The following is a 20441-nucleotide window of genomic DNA, read 5'->3' as shown; positions in this document are numbered from 1 at the left end:
TATGTCACCTTCTGTCCTCTCACATTATCACCATTCTATAGTGAGCTTTCAACATCTCATCACTGAACTATGGTAATAGCCTGCTGGTGGGCTTGCTTGCCCCATGTCTCTCCCTACTTGTAATGGGAATGGGAATTTGAAGATCTTCCCTGCCCCTTCATAGGCCTGGGGGGGGAGGGAATTTGAAGACTTTCCCTTTTTTTTTTTTTAATAAACTCTGCCCCCTAATAGACTGAATGTAATCATATGGAGCCTATGATGGGAGAAGTTTGCTGAAGGGTGGAGCAGAGTCCACAGGAAGCTTCCCTGCTTTGAAGATCAACTCTGTCCCTTAATAGCCTGAATGTAGTCACATGGAGACTATGGTGAGAGGAGTTTGTTGAAGACTAGAGCAGAGCCACAGGAAGCTGGGAATCAAAAGCTAGCAGAAGGATGGGAGAGAGAGGAGCTCAGGCAAGGAGATAGAGAGGTTTGTGAGTAAATATTGATCTTATATTGGTTTATGGGAAGGTTGAAGGATGGCATGGTTCTCTGTGGCTATGGCTTGTTACTTTCTTTACTAATATGATGGAATCAGCTTACTGGTTTTGGAACTAGGTTTCCTGATGTTTAAATAAATGCTTTGGTTCTATCCTTTATATGGAGAGTTTGTTATATTTTGTGATTTTGCATCATGATCATGGGCATTGTAAATATTGCACTGGCACTACACTACTTCAATTCATCCTCCATTAAGCCAGTAAATTATTTTTGCTAAAGAGTGGTTGTGATCATGTCATTCCCCTTCCCCTAATCCCTATTGCTTCCATGATCAAATACAAACTGTTCTGCTTGACATTCAAAGCCCCTCATAACCTAGTCCCCTCCTACATTTCCAGTCTTCTTATATCATACATCTGTCTTATTATATCTTACACCCTAATGGTCAATCCAGTGTCACTGGTCTCCTGACTGGTCCATAAACAAGACACTACAGATCTCACCTCTAGGCATTTTCTCTGGCTGTCTTCCATGCCTGGAATGCTCTCCCTCCTCTGCTCTGCCTACTAGCTTCTATGATTTCCTTTAAATCCCAACTAAAATCTCACCTTCTACAGGAAGCCTTTTCCAACCTTTTCCAACCTCTCTTAATTTTAGTACCTGCCTTCTGTTACTTATACTTCCTTCCTTCTTTCCTTCCTTCCTTCCCTCCTGCCCCTCCTCCCTCTTTCCACATGCAGAATCTTCCATTTACATATGGGTGCTCTACCCAAAGGAAAATTAATTTCTTGAAATAGAGCTCTGGAAAACCAGGCTTTGGAAAGGCCCTTTGAGATTTATATGGAGCTACTTAAATAAGGCTTAAGCCAAACTCACTCTGGCTCTCACTGACAGGGATACATCACAGCCCAAGCCTCTGTTGGTCATTGTTTAATTTTGATGGCTCAAAGTGAGTGTAAATAGCAATTATTTCTATTCTCACCAGAAACTCTAGCTAAATAAATGTCTTTGATTATTTAATACTTGTTAACCATAGTATTTATAGTGGGAAAACACTATATAGGTAATTGATTTCGATTTCTTTGTCTTAGAGATAGAGAAATCTAAGCCAGAGAGAATATCTTTCCTTGGATTCATTTGACTAATTCTCAGACTATAAATCTGCCAATCTTCCTATTCTACTTTGCTGTCTGAATGGACCTTTTCTCATTTTTCTGCTGGCCAAACCTACTGTACTGGATTATTGAAGTTCCCTGTCAATCTAATGTGATTCTGATAGCTACAGCCATAAGCATTACCTCTGTGATTACTGCTAAGCTCTGGTCCTATGCAGCCCTTGTGCAAGAGGTTTAGGAGGAAGACAAAGATCATGGTTGTAATATAAATAATTCACAGGTATATAGTGCTCTATGGTTTACAAAATGATTTTTCTGACTATGATTCTAATTAAGTAGATAATATAAATATCAATATCTATATTTTACAGTCGAAGAGAACAAGACCTACAGAGGTTTTAACCTGTTTCTGGTTGTACAGCTAATATGCATGGTAATGCCCCTAAGCCCAAGTAGTTTGACTCCAAGCAATGTTTGTAGCTTAAGAGCTGAACATCTAGCCTGCCCCTCATTTTTCAAATGAGTTAACTAAGGCCCAGAAAATTCACTTTTTCAGTGCATTGCCCAAGGTCACACAGATCATGTTAGAGGGCTGGTTTCAAACACAAATCCTCATGAGTTCCAGATCCTTCAATACTTCCCACAAACTATATTGGCTCTAGGGGTATTTCTTCTTCCATTGGCCATGGGGAAGATTGAAAAGTATATGTTCAGAAGGTTATTCTATTTTATTTTCTGTGTGTGTGTGCGTGTGTGTATGTGTGTGTAAGCACGTGTGAGCACATAATGGGTGAGATGTAGGGGTAAGGCTAGGAAGGAGACTGATTCATTAAGGCTTTTTCTCCCCTGTGGACAAGATCTCTTATGCTTAAGCTTAATGTGACTTTCTACGTTGTCACTTAAAGAATCTCTGTGAACATATTAACCCAGCGTCCAAGGAGAGTTTGTTTTCTATTGGATAAAAGCAATTTAAAAGGTTTCATTTTCTCTAAAGGTGAAAGGTATACTGAATAACAAAACAGAAATGCATAGTTTCATGATTTATTAGAAGCAACCATGAACTCACCTTCAATTCAGTTAAACAATTTCATTTGTGCAAAGCAATCTTTTCCCCTCTAAAATCTCAAGAGTATTGGAGAAAATCAATAGAAAAATGCCAACAATCTAAGGAAACAAAATCTCCCAAATGCTTTTCAATACACATCTATGATACAAGGAACATTTTTTAGGGTTTTTTTTAAATTTCCTAGGATATGGGAAAAACATATAAAAAATCCACAAGTTTGTTGCCCATCAGAGTCAATTTTTACTCATAATTTTCTGTTAAAGTGAGAGACTAACATTCATAATGCATATATATAAATTACAAATAAATCACTTCTTAAAAAATGAAATATTTATGAAGAAAATTGAGCCTAATTATTTTTATGATCTTATATATGTGATTTTTATTTTTAGAATTTAGTTTCTTAAATATATATCCTGTTTAGATTTTTAAGTCTTTGATTTGTAGAGATTTGCCTTAATACTATACACATAGAAATCAGCAGAAACTCTTAAAATACATATTTTAATTTAAGATGGTATCTCCTTTCAGAGAAAAATACATCCCACTGAATGGACTATTCTACAATGTCTAGAGATATTAGGAAAGGGAAAGTAAAAAATTTAAAAGACAATTTTAATTTTCTTCTTTTGCAACTTCAAACATTTTTATCTGTTTTCTGAGATCAATTGTAAATAAATAAATTTACCTTTCCTGATTACAAAACAGATTATTTTTAATTGAATTACTTTATGCAAACAAAATTCATGAGGAAATATCAAAAATTAGCAGAGTAATATAATCTCTCTAAGGCATAACCCATTGGATTGGAAAAACAAAAATCTAAAATTATACATTCATTATGATAGCCCTACTCTGTTTCCTACTGTTCTTTAGTGAATTCATGCCTTATACTCAGAGACCCTTCTCTTAGGAAAACAAAAATATCATCCACCCAACTTTGGCTCTCAAAGTACATCTGTGCCCTACTTGAAGAAAATATGATCTATGAGCAGCCATCCTTCTAAAGTAGATCAATTAAGTGGTAATTTTTTCTCCTTATAATATAATTCAACATCAGATTCCTATAAAAATGAGCACCATAGGGCATGTAAAACTCATTTAGGTTTCCAAAATTTCCATATAGATAGTTTTCAAGAAATAGATCTGTTGTGTAAACACATTATTATAATGGAGAATATCTTACCCAAAAGAGCAAGGTATGAATTCTTAACTATGTTTGTGTCATGGACCTTTTGGGTAATAAAGTAAAGACTATGGATCTCTTTTCAGAATAATAAGAATTTCTAAAAACACATAAGATTGCAAAGGAAACCAATTATTTTAAAGTATAGTTAACAAAATATTTTAAAAATTAAAACAAGTTTATGAATTTGAGGTTATGAATCTCTAACTCTAAGGTGAATGTTACTTTTTTTAAGGTTAATTCCACTTTGATCAATGACTATTTTTAACCTTTATCATGGAAAAGTCTGAAAATAAATTATTTCAGTTTTATTTTCTACATAATCTTTGTCAGTCTATGTAGCTCAGTAGATATTTTTAAATCATATGCTAAATTCAAAGTAATTGCTTCTGATTATATATCCCCCAAAATCAGGAGAAGGATAAAATCTTAGATTTTAATAAGAATCAAATGATCTCAGCCACCAGGAAGTGGTATACTATTTACTGCTCAAAAATTTCTTCTTGGTGACTGACTTCACCTACTAGTTTTAATCTACTTTATTTATTTATTGATTGATTGGTTGATTGATTGATTGCTTTTTGGAGGACATTTGGGGTTAAGTGACTTGCCCAAGGTCACATGGCTAGTTTGTGTGTGTGTGTTAAGTGTCTGAGGTCAGATTTGAACTCAGGTCCTCCTGACTCCAGGGCCAGTGCTCTATTCACTGCACCACCTAGCCACCTCAATCTACTTTTAATCTATTCAAGAAGCTTATTAGTTTGTATTATTGAATTTCACAATCTGATTTTTTAAAAAAGGACATCCACATTAATTTGAATGTTCATATAATTATCAGTTTAGATTCTGTTGTGATAGATACATTCACACTAGTAGCTTGAATAATCAGTGCTGAATAAATGATGACTCATGTCCAGAAGTTTAAAAAATCTGTGAGTCTCCACTAATTCGAATTTATTCAAGGACAGTAACTTACTCCTGAATAAGGATCAAATATAATATATTTATATTTATTCAAGAAGTGCAGAGGGTAAAGGCTTCATGAAAGAAGATACATTCAAAAGCATTTCACTGATATTTTAATATTCTGCACTGATTCAGATACTGTGTTTTTAGATTGCTACTCACATCATAGAACTGTTATAGATCCATTCACAGATGTTCATTGTTCTCCATCACTCTAAAAGTCCTGGGCTCACTTTTGCTTTTCCCCCTCCAATGCCCTCTCCAATTTTGAAACACCTGCATTGTTAGGACTATGCTCTTCAGATAGAGTATATTGTAATTTTTTTTTCATAGCTGACTTCCAAATACTGGTATGGCTCCATGAAAGATAATAAAACTTATCACATATGCTCGCAACAGCTAACTGGCAGAATATGAACCTCTGCTTCTGAGAAACAATTTGATATTTATTCTCCTCATGATCCTTAATTTTAAATACATATTACTGACTGGTTTTCTACCACTCCTACTCAACCAATTCTACACACCTTGAGAACATCTGAGCATTCTGCTGTAGATCAGGGGACAATCACCAACTCAGGGCAGTTCTGATGGATCTCCAAAATGGAGTAGATTAACTCATTACTGCCAAAAAAAAAAGTGGGGAAATTCTATCTTAATGGGTCTAGCTTCCTTTTTTCTTTTTATCTTCTCAGGCCCAAGTCATTCCTAGTGTATAATCCTATAGGTCAAATTATGTTCTCCTAGTATATAAGGACTTATGTAATATATCATTCCAGTAACATGAAAACTATAGAATTTAAATGTTATCTGCATTCTCTGACATGAGGTTTATATTGTAATAGCTTTCATTTCTCTTTAATGGCACAGAAAATATCAATTTTAGATGTTTGTTCTTGTCTTTTCAAATGTTTGTATATGTTTGTGTTTATAGAGAGAGGATGATATATCCTATGATACATTATAAAATGACAAAAATATTCCTAATTGTTTCTTTGTGTGTCATACACATGTACACTTAAACATATGGGAAAGCAAGAGCAACCATCTAAAATGGCATTATTTTATTATCATGGAATATATATCTATATATGCATATAGATATATAGATATTTATCTATATATAGATAGATATTTATAGATGTATAGCTACATATAGATATTGATCTATATATGCATGTATATATGTCTATATATCAATATCTACATATATGTATCTATTCATATATCGATATAAATACATAGACATTTGCAAATATATAGATCTTGATATTTATATATGCATATATATAGATAGACATTTACATCTGTATGTCTGTTTATCTATCTTTATACATGGGGCAGCTAAGTGGCACAACAGGCAGAGTGCCTGCTTAGAATGAGAAAAACTTAACAGCTGTGTGACCCAGGGCAAGTCACTTAACCCTGTTTACCTCAGTTGCCTCATCTGTAAAATGAGCTGGAGAAGGAAATGACAAAAAACTCCAGGATCTTTGCCAATAAAACCCAAAATAAGGTCAAAAAGTGTCAGACTCTACTGAAATGACTGAACAAATACACACACTTACACACATGTGTGTAGACATGTATATGGGATTACATATGTATATGTATGTTTATATGTATATAATCACTAGATGAATAAACAATCATTTAATAATTCTTGAACTTAGCTGAGCTATAGAATCTATCCTGAAGTTCCCAAAACAAAACAAAAACATGTTTTCCTCAATATGCAGTGTAGGGAAAAAATGTCCCATGATTTTCAAGGTAATATTGTCCATATCAAAAGAAGGGCATGAAGGGGAACCTCTAAATTATTCTAGTATCTTGGTGTCCTCTGATGCAGAAAAGCTTCTGATCAGAATCCCAGACTATGGGGTAACATAGGCGATTTTATCTGTCCTTCCAGAATTGTTGCATGGCTTTGAGAGCAGACAGACAACACAGTAAATAGAGGAAAAGAGCATAGAATGGTACCAAGAATTTTCAAATGTATCATTGACTTCCTAAAAACATTTTTTTAAACCAAAAGCAGATTTGGAATTTGGTCCCCATTTAATGACTACAAGATACTCACAAGCTTCTTGATTATGACTTCCCAAGACAAAATCATTTAGGTTAGAAAATGGCCTATTGTCTGACCCTCCATAGTTCTGCTTCTAGTCATGTGAAGATGAATGAATACTTTACCTTCTTCCTACTGAGATAACCATTTTAATTCCATGGGAAAAGTTTGAGATGGATAGGAAAGTAATAGTGATCTCTCTGTAAATTTTGTTGTTGTTCATGGTTTTTTAGTCATGTCTGTTTCTTCATGACCTCATTTGGGGTTTTTTTTGGCAAAGATACTGAAGGGGTTTGCCATTTCCTTCTCCAGCTCATTTTACAGATGAGGAAACTGAGGCAGAGTTAATTGTCTTGTCTAGGGTTACACAGGTAATTTCTGAGGCTGCATTTGAACTCAGGTCTTTCTGAGTCTAGGCCTGGCATCTATCCACTGTGCCATCTAGCTGCACCTTTTCTATAAATACATATATATATATATATCTATATCCATATATCCATGTATACATATATACATAGATATGTGCATATACATGTATATATTTTGTATACACACGGAAATAAGAACACCATATATTTGTATGCATGTGTTTGTGGATTTTTAAAAGAGCAATCACATTTATGTATGATTTTTTGTATATATCCTTTATGTTTTGATCCTGATTCCATAGCTTTATCAACACTCCACTTCCTATTAGTAAAATTCATTAAAGCAAAGAGATACAACCCTATTCCTATGTTTGCCAGGTAAATTTAGCTGAAGTTATTTTAAGAGCTATCCATTCAGAAAATTGCATTCATGGCAATTAGCTATAAATGTAATAATTTTAGAATTTTAGAAAAGAGGTAAAAATAAGGGGAAATAACAAGGAAGAAATAGAGGTATTTTCTCTTTTTTTTCCCTATACCTGATGCTAGGAAACTTGGGTGTGACCTCAGAAAGCTCTTAAGAGCAAGATATCTAATAGTTTATGTTCATATTCCCAACTAGCATTATAACATCTTTTACAGACAGAGTGAAACACATTATCTGACTTAAATCAGGCAGTAAGGATCTTTAGGGTAGTAATTTTGACAGCAACAAAGGGACATAAATCATTATTCAGTTCTATAAAATATCTCTCCAAGCCTCTCTAGTATTTTCAACAGCTCATGCTCTTCTCCCCATGCCACTGATGGCCTCCTGAATCTTTTTCCCAATTTGCAGAATCACACCTCCTGCTTCTCACTAACCTTTCCTTTCTCAGGGCCATGTGTGTACTATTGCATTTTTAGGTAATTCAGCACTTGTTTGTCTCCTGGTTCACGTGTGCAGGGATAGTTTTCCCATCTACATTATAAGCCCCTGAGAACACTGCCCAAGGCCTATATTCAATCAACAATCATTTAGGTAAAGTGTACAATATTCAAAGCATCCTTACAGGAATCTTGACAATGCAGAAAATAAAAAATGAACCATAATGCTTATTTTCAGTGCATTTATATTCTACTTGTCTGGGCAACCTGGGGAGTATTTTAATCACTGCTGTTGATTCAGGTCTAGGAGTTGAAAAGAGAAAGGCAGAATTGGAAAAGGAAGAACTAGTTTAGGAAAATGGTATCTTACAAGAGGTTTTAAATTTCAGAACCATGGCTAAAAGGAAAATAAACATAATAAGCTTTTGACCAAGAATGGAATGCACCTAATATAAGTCAGTAAATATGAATTTGTCTTGAGTCTTGCATATAGCACTTTAAACTGGAAAGAAAGGGGAAAGGAGAGGAAACCATTATAGCAAATCAGTTATCATAGAAAGTAGCTAGCTACAGTGTATGATTAAGAGTAAAGACACCTGAAATCCACAAAATGTAATATTCAGGAAAGGAGTCTACTCCAAAACCCATGGCCTCAGATGTTTTTCCAGGAATAGTACTAAGTATGAGTAATAGCAGCTGAATTGGAGCAGTGGTGTCAAACTCAAATAGAAGTAGGGTCTCTGATCCATACAGAAGTATTGCTTATGGGACGCATATTGACAATTTAAAAATGCAATATTTTGCATAATCTAAAACATATTTGAAGTACAAAGCAGACTATGAAAACTGAATAAAAGACATACAAATAAGTTTCTGTGGCAATTAAAAAAAATTCAAGAGACATAGTTTCTGGGTAATTTAATCATTTTATTAATAAGGCCAGCTTGTTATTAATAAAAGGATGACCATTTGGCCATTTCTCTTAGACCAAAGACAACCATGGCAGCAGGCTCAATGTTTATATACACTTTTGGAAGAGGAGTGGCAATCAACTCTGATGGGTTAACCCAATGGGAGGTGGACTATATGGAAGTAAGTGGCTGAGAGTGCCATCTTCACCCTTGGACAGAGAAACTATTTCTATACCTAGACCACCCCCCAGCTCTGGGCTATCTGTTCAAAGAATGTATGCCTAAAGCCTACACCAAAGATGATGGCAGCCCCAGGGTGGGTCTAATATCATTATCAGCAATGTCCATCTAGAGGCTATCCTTTTTAAAATAAGGATTTTAGAAAAGGAGGGAACTCTAGATATCCTTGAATCATTGGTTATTAATAATCATTTCTCTCAGTGCCATGGACATTTATTGAGGTAGAAATCACTTCTGAATTAGGAATGAGGCAATAAGGAAAGGCTACATAGAAAAGGAGCTGAATTGGACTTTGAATAACATGTCGGATTTCAGTACACATATAATTGATTGGAACAATTATAGACATAGGAAACATGAGTAAAAACAGATGGGGTCCAAATACAGGATATGTTTATGAAACAATGACTAGTTCAAAGGAATAGTCATGTATATATCAGATTATAGTAGGAAGACAAAAAGAGGTCAGATGCCCGTTTAGATTGTTGCAGGAATATTGCCCCCAAACAAAGTGCTATGAAATCTAGAGGGGAAAAGAAATAAATGGTTTCCCCTTTCAGAGTAGAATTCCTCCCAGTTTGCTACCATTGAGGTGTTAGGCTGAAAGGCACAAATGTTTGTGACTCTGCTTGTCATGTTTAGAGGCAGCAGGGTCCTAGAAGGTCCTAGACCATAAAGATGGTCTGGCACAGAAAAGCACTGGAGGGTTGAGGGAAGGGTAAGTCATTTAAAATCAAAGCAGACTGCAGTTTACTTTCTTATTGAGTCTAGCTCCTCACAGCTTTCTCAAGGTAGTTCATTAGCTCCAGGTGAAAATAACCAACTGGGTGTTTAAATGGGTTTGAGGTGAGTTCAGGGCTGTCCCTAGGTGCTACTCAAACAGGCCTCACTCCTCCAAGAAGGGGTCCATGCCTGTGCTCCGTGGCAGCCACCCAGGGGAACATTACATACCAGCTGCTCCTTGTTAGTTGGTGATCTAATTTAGGCCTATCGCTTCCAAGAAGTAGCCTCAAGGTTGGTGTATACTGATCCATGATTTAGAACACTGACCTAGGAACACCAAACCTGGAACTGTGGAGGACCCATGACTTGGTAAGGGCATATTAATCCACAAAATATTAGATAGTGAATATTGGAGGCAGTAGGACTGGAAAGTGAGTACATAACTTGGGAATCATGGTGGTGCAGTAAAGGCTAGGCAAGGAAGCAGCAGAAGGGACCAAAAAGTGAATAAGTAGCCAAGATACTGAAGAAGTGAGTTTGAGGAGTGTTATGGGAATGGGAATCTGAAGATCTTTCCTGCCCCTAGGCCCTTTGATAGGCTTAATTGGCTCTGAGAACCTTCCTTTATTTGAAAATATACTCTGCCCCCTAACAGGCTGAATGTGATCACCTGGAGAATGTTGTGGGAGGTGTGTTTTCTCAGGAATGCCCACACCTTTTTGCTTTGTGATTGGGCAGTGGGTCAAGAGGGCTGTGACATTCTCTGAGCAAGGAGAAGGCTATATATATGTACCCTGATGTGAGGTTTTGTTTTGGTGATCACTTTGAGAAGAGTTGTGTGATTTTACCAGAATGAGACTTTGGGCAGCCATTGAGCTCCCTGGCTTTGAAAACCCAGATGTTGGTGCTTCCCTTTCTGGTAACTGACTAGGTATGGATGCAATGGTCAGACAGTTGGAAGCCTGTCTGCTGATCTGTGTCGCTGACTGCTTGTGACTTCTGTTTATATTCTGTTTGTATTTTCTGAAATTCAGGGTGCTGACTTTTCCCTGCAAACTAGGTAAATGATATATGTTCAATTAATTAAAGTAAGATTGTTAACCCATTTTGAGTTGCTTTTCTTTACAAAAGCAGATCTAGGAACCTGTGCTAGGAGCCATGCTGGGTATACTAAGGTACTTGCTGCTACAGGGAGTGGCTCCTCAAAAGCATGTGTATTTGGGATTAGAAGACTGAGCTTGGATTCCAGTTGCACTTTTGCTCCCTCTATGATCTTGGATAAATAATTTCACTTTTCTGGGCCTCTGTTTCCCCATTTGCAAAATGAGGGAATTAGCTCACCTCTGATATGCTAAATCTACAATCTAGCTCCTAAATCCACACTCCTGAGAGACTATGGACAGTAAACTCTAACAAATGAGAACTAAGTAATATAGGACACCAAAGGACACAAAGTAATTTGATACAACCAGACAATCAGTACTTATTAAGGGTCTTCTACACATGGGGCACAATCCAAAGCATAGATATTCAGGTTTACATTTTCCAAGTTATAGAGGAGATACTTACGGTTTCCAAAGTATAAAATAGAGGTAGTAGAGTTGAGACATCATCAAGTGACAAAACTTATAAAAATATGAATGATGTATTTTGGAATTAAATGCAGCCCAGCATTTTGGGATATAATTGATAAGAGGAAGGAAGGAAAGAAGAAAGGAAGGAAGGGCAAATGAAAAATGAGGCGTGTAGGTACTGTGATATTGAAACTATGACTATGAGAATATACTCGCCCACTTTTTCCCTATCTTCAATACAAATACACAAACTTGTTAACATATTTTAAAATTGTAAATCCCAACCCTTTTTTCCACATGCCAGCATATATACCCTACTGAAATAGTTTCACAATTAGATGTCAACAAAGCATATCACTAAAATACATGTTGGCTTTAAATTGACTTTTTCATCTATAGCAGAGAGGTTTCTAGACAAAACATTTTAAAGGTGGCCAATTAAGGTGGTGTTGACATGAGTTGTCAATAGGGCAAAGGCTGAAATTTAGAGGGTACAAACAATAGCTGCTCACAAAGTTAACTTGCCCTTCAGCACAAGACAATTTGTTTGATTGCTGCAGTTTCATATAAAGTTGATTGGAAGGTGTTTTTTGCAGTTTGATCTAGGAAGCAAAATGATTACTTCTGAGTCTGTCTGTGACAGGACACAAATATTCTGCCAATAAAAAAAAAAAACTACGTGAAGTGGTGGTTATTAATTAAGTTCACAGGATACAGACTTGAATGGATTCAGTAATTCCACCATTTTCCAGTTCCTTCATGTAGGTGTACGTAGATTCTTGGGTCTGTTAATAACATAATTGTTTTTAAGGAATTATCCCTATTAAATAAAATCTACATTAAAGCTAGATTTAACACAGTTATTATTGGAGCATAGATTTAAAACTAGATGGTACCTCTTCCATGGTCATCCCTCCTTTTACAGTTGAGGAATCCAAGGAGCAGAAAGCTTAAGGTGACCTGTCCAATGTCACACCTTTTAATAAGCCTTAGAAGTGAGACTTGAACCCTTGTCCCCAGAATCAAAAACTCTGTCATACTGTATTCCTACATGCATTATAAACAATATATATATATATATATATATATATATATGTGTATATATATATATATGTATATATATATATATATATATATATATATATAATCCACAACCCATATTGTTCTCCCAAGACAGGGGAACTTACTCAGAGCTTAAAAACTGGTATTTCACTAAAATTTTACTGTAGATAGGTCAAAAAATGTAAATTAACTCCATAAAAGTTTTATTTGTTCTCTGCATCTCCAAAAACATCTCCAGTACAAACACTACTGTAAGAGTAGGAAATGAACCAGTTAAGAATCAAGATAAACAGGGTGGCTAGGGGGCACGGTGAATAGAGCACTGGCCCAGGAATCAGGAGGACCTGAGTTCAAATGTGGCTTCAGACACTTAACACTTACTAGCTGTGTGACCTTGAGTAAGTCATTTAATCCCAATTGACCTGCCTTCCCCCCTCCAAAAAAAAAAAAAAAGCAAAACAAGAATTAAGATAATCTACTTGTGGCCGTTATATCAGACATAGGATGAAATTGGCCTTCTAGATTGCTTTTTCATTTCTGAAATAGATATTTCATGGCAAGTGTTCAGTTCAATAAACATTTATTAAGCATTTACTGTGTGCCAGGCACTGTGCTAAGCCCTGAGCATACAAAAAGAGGCAAAAACAGTCTTTGCTCTCAAGGAGCTTACATCTAATAGGAAAGACAACTTGCAAACAAATATATACAAAATGTCTCATGGTTTTATATAGATAGACCTTAAGATTGCTTGTCCAGCAAATAAAGTAAATTTGGTTAGTTGTCCTGTTTCAGAAAAAAAAAGTAGTGACCAGGGGCAGCTAGGTGGTGCAGTGAATAGAGCACCAGCCCTGGAGTCAGGAGAGCCTGAGTTCAAATGTGGCCTCAGACAAAAACTAGTTTTTACACAAAAACTAGTAATGTGACCTTGGGCAAGTCAACCCCAATTGCCCTCCAAAAACCAAAAAAAAAAAAAGTAGCAGCAATATAAATGTTGATTACATACTAATTGCTTTTATCCTAATATTACCTTTACTTTTGATCTAAAAACACTATTGACACCTTTTATGTTAAAAATCATAGTCATTTTGGAATATAGAACTATATTTTCTAACAAAGAAAATTATTAAGACAAATCAGCTAACAAATGACTGCCTCTTTCTGTATATGGGCACCATTAGGTACAAATAACCTGCCAGCAGTCTACTGAAAAAGAATGAAATCTGCTTCATTATCTGCTTCCTGGAACCAATGTTTGTATTTTTACTTAATCTTGTTTAGCTTATTAACTAATTAGGAATTTACAAGGTGTTATGATTCAGCTCCTGTTAAATACAATTGGTTACAGACTGGGCTTTTGAAAGCTTAAAAGCTGCTTTCAATCTTAAAGGCTTAGGAGAATTCTACTTTTGGACTTTTTAGGTCTCTGCTGAGACCCTTCATTCTGCCTATGCCAGCATCAGAAAAATTGAAAGTAGAAGATTTCAAGATCTTCTTCCCTTCAGACATTAAGCCTTCAATTATCCCAACACTTTGGATAGGACATGGTGCCATCTATCCATCCATGTCTGTCCTACTAGTATAAGTATCTCTCAAGTCTGAAGAAAAGAAATAACCTTTTATATTCCTTTTCTTTGTTGACAACCTATCTTTCTGTATGATTGTCTGCAAATAACCTCAGTCTTAAACAAACTAGAAACTATTTAGTCAATAATCTTGCTGAAACTCCACACTAAGAATTATGAAAACTCCAACATGTGCCTTGCCTACTTTTCCTGAGTCTCCCCTCTCCTTAGTAGTAAATTTTACATGTTTGATTTGTATTAACATTTCCTTTCCTAAGAATTACCATCCTAAAGGAATTTGATATATCACTTCAGCACTAGCTAATTAGTTCTTTTTTTTCTTCTAACCCCAGTAGTTAACAGACCACCTGTCACATAGTAAATGCTTAAGTGATGGTTGACTTACTGACTGATTAATAAACTAATAATTTTATTTTCTTAATATTTAATTAATTAATAGTGTATCCCCACTGACTGGGGACTTTTTTTTTTAAGCAATCGTGGTTAAGTAACTTGCTCAAGGTTACAGGGCCAGTTATTTCTGGATGTGGTGCTAAGTATCTGAGCCCAGATTTGATCCCCAGGTCATCCCAACACTGGAGCCAGTGCTCTTACTCGCTGTGCTACCTGGCCGCCCCTGACTGGGGACTTTCTAAACAAACTGTGTTAGTGAATACAGGGAATATTATTAGAAACAACACCATGGTATAGTGAATAACTTTCTTGGCTTGAAGTCGGAAAAATCTCAGGTGAAATCCTGCCTCAGACACCAGCAAGTCACCTTGTCTTTTTGAAACTCTAATTCCTCACCTGTAAAATAAACATAATAACACCTTTTAGTAATTACCACTGTTGGGAAATACAAATAAATAGCAATATACATGAAATTCTTAGAAAAACTTGAGGCATCCATTATGTTGTCTCCCCGATTAGAATATAATTTCCTTGAGAGCAGAAACTAACTTTTGTTCCCCTTTTTTGTATCCCTGAGAGTTAGAAAAATATCTGGCATGTGGGCAGCACTTAAATGTTTATTGATTAGTAGAGATGTCAATATCAATAATGATTATGGGGAATTCAGAGAGACATGAGAAGACATAGTATTATTCATTTGATGCAGCTTGAACGAAGAACGAAGAAGAATGAAGTAAAAAAAATTATATATATATATATATAAATATATACACACACACAAGGACTACAATAAAATAAGCAATAGCAAGGCAGTTGAACTGTTATAATTATAATGAACAGACTTAGTCCTAAAGAACTCAAATATGTTTTCCTCTTCTCGATAGAGGAATGGGTACAAGAGATATGGAAACAGGTTTTAGATATAGTTCATCTATCAATAGACTCCATACATCTGCATAAACTAATTTCCCATGCTTAGAATTCTCTCCTATATAATATCTGTTGTTTTGGAACTCCTGGCTCCCTTCAGTGATCTCCTTAAGTGTCACTTCCTTGACAATTCTTTTTGTAATTCCCACAATTGTTATTGTCCTTCTTAATTCACTTTGGTTATATCTTACATTTACTTATCTGTGCTGTCTTCTATACCTATAGAATTTCATAGGTATAGAATCTTTGGTGTTTGTGCCCAAAAGCATTCACTTTGACTTCTAAGGGGAAGACCAATAGTAAACTCTCTGGGCCCTTACTCTACACATGTGTATACAGCCAAAAGAATGTAAACTCCTAGAGGCCAGGAAATTTGACATTTTAGGATCTGAATTCCAAGCTCCTAACATAGTACCTGGCAAATAGTAGCAGTGTAATAAGGGCTTTTTACTTGATAGATGCATATGTCTTAAATATTTTTATTTCTTACAAGAAACTGTTAGCAGAGAAAGAAGAGAGTTAAAGGGAAATTACTACAGTATTAAAGAAAGACAAAAAAAAAAAACAAGAAAAAAAGCAGACACATTTGGTTTTTGTTGTTAAGGAGTCATGACACCTTAAACTCATATACCTTTAATTAAAAGTATTAAAAGCACCTTGCAAAACTTAAAGCTTTATCTGTCACCATTTTTATTATTATCATTACTGAACTTACTACTACTAACCATCACTGACATCATTCCCTAGTTCTTCAATGATACATGGATGCAACTAGCAAAGTCAGTTCTACTTGAAAAAAAAAAGACTTAATAAATCATGTCAAATAGTGTTGGACTCTGACATAAAATTCAATAACAGTACTCTTGCTAAATTTTACTTCAGTGAAGAAAGGCTATCTCTGAGCAATTCCTGCTTGTGTACACATTTTTTTTATGAAAACAAGTTGTATTCTACATAAATTTGTATAAAGATTGAAGATATCAGTCTACACAGATATTTGCTCATATTCAGATGAAGAGTAAAGGTCAAATCTTAGGTAAAGTTTGGAAATCAGAGAAATTTTCCTTCCATATCTTTATTGATTCCATTTTTTGACCTTTGGTCACTTCCATGATAACTTCTTTCCTATCTTCTAAATGCCTAGTGTCCTCAACATCTCTAATATGTTTTAATCAATATATTAGCTCATACTGCCATGAATTTAATATTGAGGGTTATTCATAAATGAAGAATCAATTAAGATATTAATATTCTTGAAACTAAATGTTTCAGTGGGAGAAATTTGTGATAAAAATTATATTTTTAATGAAACTAACCATAATTTATTTTACTGACAAGTGGGAAGTAAAGTCAATCTAAATGACAAGTGTGTTATGTTCTGATAAACACAAAATCAGACAATGTGAAAGATATACACTTAATTAATTTCTGCTTCTGTATGGTTATATAATTGCAAATTCACAGTAGATGAATCAAGTTATAATTAAAGGGAAATTAAAATTTTTTAGGAGTGTACTACATGCTTTTAACTTTTTCTTTTTCCTCTCCCCCCTCCTTTCTTCCCTCTGTCTTTTCTTTCTTCCTTCTGCCCATATTTCTATACAGTGTCAGATGAAGAAGAGCCAACTTCAGCAGGTAAATGAACTTGATTTCATTTTTTTTTCTTCATGGTACCCATGTTTAGTAACTTATAGCATATCTAAGTGACTTTCCTGAAATGTAAACACATCTGGAATCAATAATGAGGATTTGCTGTGGTATGAGTTTATTGGTAACCACTTTTTCTTATTAAAATTAAATTTTATTAATATATTTTTTTTGTTTTTCATCACCTAAATATATTCTTTACATCCCTTCTATCAGCCCTCCCAAAGGGGCATCCTATGTAGCAAATAATATTTTAAAGAAAAAAAATGTAAAAAGAAATAGGGAAAAACTGAGAAAAATCAAAAAATATATTGAAAAAGACAATATGTATGCAATTTTCAAAATCAATAGACCTATCGATTCTGAAAAGTAGTGTATTTTGAAGGGTATCTTTTCATGTATTTCATTTGGAAACATGCTTGTTCTTTGTGATTTTACAATACTTATTCTCCATTTTTTTGTTATGGTGATTCTTTGCATTTATATTTTAGGAGAGATTATATTATTTCCATGGTTCTGTTTATTTCATCCTATATTAATTTGTGTTTTCCCATGCTTATCTCTATTTCTCTTAACTGTATCTTATTACAGAGTAAAAGCTCATTGCGCTCATGTAATACCATTTGTTTAGCTCTTTCCCACCTGAAGGGTATCTACTTTGTTTATAAGTCTTTGATACTCCTGCAACCACCACCACCACCAAATAAAATGCTGCTATACTCTGATGTATTTATTCTTTTTTTTGGTTAATGCCTTGGGTAATTTAACTAGAAGTAGAATGTAGACTAAAGATCGTGTATGTTTTAGTCATTTTATCTGTACAATTCCAAATTACTTTCCAAAATATACATTTTGGTTGACAGCTCCAACAACAATGTACCAGTGTCCACAGTTCCACCACAATGTTTTTTCCCTCAAATTTTGACTATTCCCACCATTTGTCATCCTTGCCAACTTGCTAACTGTATGAGTAAGGTGAAGCCTTGTGGTTCTTTTGATTTGCATTTCTTTTATTAACTGGCAGATTTTTGTATGCTTATTAATAATTTACAATTCTTCTTTTGAGAAATGTTGTTGTTTTTCACCAAATCATTTGACCTCTTATCTATTGGGTAAGTTTTCCATTTTTAAATAGGTAGGGAGAAAAGTTAAAATGGAAAAATGAGATAAATGAACATACAACTGACAAATCTGATTTATAAAGGAAAGAAGACATATTGTAAGAAAGGAAAAGGCTAAACAGGATAGAAAAAAATGGAAAATATTTCAATTCCAAAAATAGTGATAAAAGAGGAAGTATTAAAATAAAATCATAGAAACATAATACTTTACAAAGGAACACTCCTATTATTGAATCTTTCATTGAACCAAACAGGCTCTTTTGGAGATCTTTTTCAAGAGGTGACTGGTGAATTCTTTTAATTTTGATTTTGCCCTCTGATTCTAAAATATCAGGACAATTTTCTTTGAGAATGTCTTGCAGGATGACTTCTAGGGTTGTTTTTTTTTAACCATGGCTTTCAGGTAGCTCAATAATTTTTAAATTATCTCTCCTATTTTCTGGGTGAGTGGTTTTTCCAATGAGATACTTCAAATTGCCTTCTATTTTTCATTTGTCTGGATCTGTTTAATAAATTGTATCTTGATTTCTCTTAAAGTCATTAGCTTCCATTTACTCCAATCTAATTCTGAAGGAATTAGTCTCTTCAATGAGCTTTTGAAATTATTTTTCCATCTGGCAAATTCAGCTTTTTAATGAATTCTTCTCCTCACCGGAATTTTGGGCCTCTTTTGCCACTTCAGTTAGTCTATTTTTAAGGCGTTATTTTCTTCAGTCATGTTGTTGGCTTTCTTTTTCAAGATTTTCTTGCATCATTCTCATTTATCTTCCTAATTTTTCCTCCACTTCTCTTACTTGATTATCAAAGTCCTTCTTGAGCTCCTCCATGGCCAGTAACCAATTCATATTTTTCTTAGAAGCTTTTGGTGCAAGAGTTCAGACTTCATTGTCTTCCTCCTGTTCCATGCTTTGATCCTTTTTGTCCCCCAAAAAGGAATGAAAATTTTGATTGTTCTGCTTGCTTTGCTTCCTTTGCTTGCTCATGTTGCCTATCAATTTCTTGACTTTTGAGCTTTTTGCCACAGTAGATCTCTGCTTCCAGAGAGGAGAGCTTTGTCCCAAATCACTGGGGTTTTTGCAGCTGCCAGAGCTATTAGTTGAGTGCTCTTTCTACAGCCCCCACACACTCTGGCTCACTGGTCACACACCTCAGGACCATCACCCAAGACCACAATCCAGATCCAGGCAGGTTAAAGCAAGAGCAATTACCCTCTGAATGATAGCTTGGTCCTCCTACAATCTGCAGGCCAGGAGCTCTGAAGCAGCCACATGGAGGTAGCTCCATGGCTGCCACTCCTCCCCTGGTTCTTGCTCTGGGGGCAGGGGCTGGACCACACCTCTGCCCCCCCCCCAATTCCATCAGAGTTCCACATTGACATTTTACTTTGAATTTGGCATTTATGGGTTGATAATTCTGGAAACTGCCACAGCTGCTGGTGATCAGCTCTCCCAAAGTCTGCTACAGCCACTGCTGGTTGTAGCCACCCTGGGGCTAAAACCTCAGGCTCATGTGGTTCTAGGCTTGGCTTCCAGCTTGGTGGGATAGACCCTTCCTGTTGGCCTGCCTGCCTGCCTTCAGGAATAGATTCGTTTCTCTCTGTCACTTTTTGGTTTCTGTAGCTGTTTAGAGTCATATTTTATACATATTTGGGGTGGTTATGGGGGGTGCTCATGGAGTTTTCCTGCTTCTACACTGCCATCTTGTCTCCACCCCCTTCAATGTCTTTTAAAAGTGGCATAATTAATCTCTTCTTGGTTAAGTCAACAACAATTGATAAAGTGTGGGCCAGCCCTAGTTTAGAGACTATAGAGAATATCATTGAAGAAGAAAACATAATTTCAGGAGTGGGGCTCAGTCAAAAGTGGGAAATCTAGACTGTGTATTACCAAGACCTGGATGTGAGAAAGACCTACATGGGTAAGGTTATTAGTAGATGGACATGCAAGCTTCTTCAATAGTATTAGGAATTAGCAAGGTACAGTAGCATAAGAGGGCATAGATTCAACTCTCAATGTAATGCTTACTAGTCATTGAACATCTTTAGGCTTTACCGTTGTCATCTGAAAAAAAAATAGGCTTAAATATAGTGGCCTCTGGGGCTACTTCTTGTTCCACATCTATAATCATATGATCCATGCAGA

The 20441-nt window shown here is 35.4% G+C and overlaps 1 protein-coding gene across 2 annotated transcripts in view; it reads left to right on the top strand.

The window, feature by feature from the left end:
* Nucleotides 1-20441, top strand: part of EDIL3 (EGF like repeats and discoidin domains 3) — a 629193-nt gene that overhangs the window by 185881 nt on the left and 422871 nt on the right. Inside the window, exon 3 of one of the 2 annotated variants that reach the window (XM_069085065.1) lies at nt 17138-17167. The exons of the other annotated variant lie outside the window; for it this stretch is intronic. Coding sequence (XP_068941166.1) covers nt 17138-17167 — 30 coding nt within the window. The remainder of the gene's footprint in view (nt 1-17137; nt 17168-20441) is intronic. 2 annotated transcript variants of the gene reach the window in all.

This window comes from Petaurus breviceps, unplaced genomic scaffold (assembly GCF_028583685.1).
Source record: "Petaurus breviceps papuanus isolate PSGF00001 unplaced genomic scaffold, PetGlider_PUasm1.0 175, whole genome shotgun sequence".
NCBI lineage: Eukaryota > Metazoa > Chordata > Mammalia > Diprotodontia > Petauridae > Petaurus > Petaurus breviceps.
Note: the sequence above shows the minus strand (reverse complement) of the source record. Positions and strands in the feature narration are given on the sequence as shown.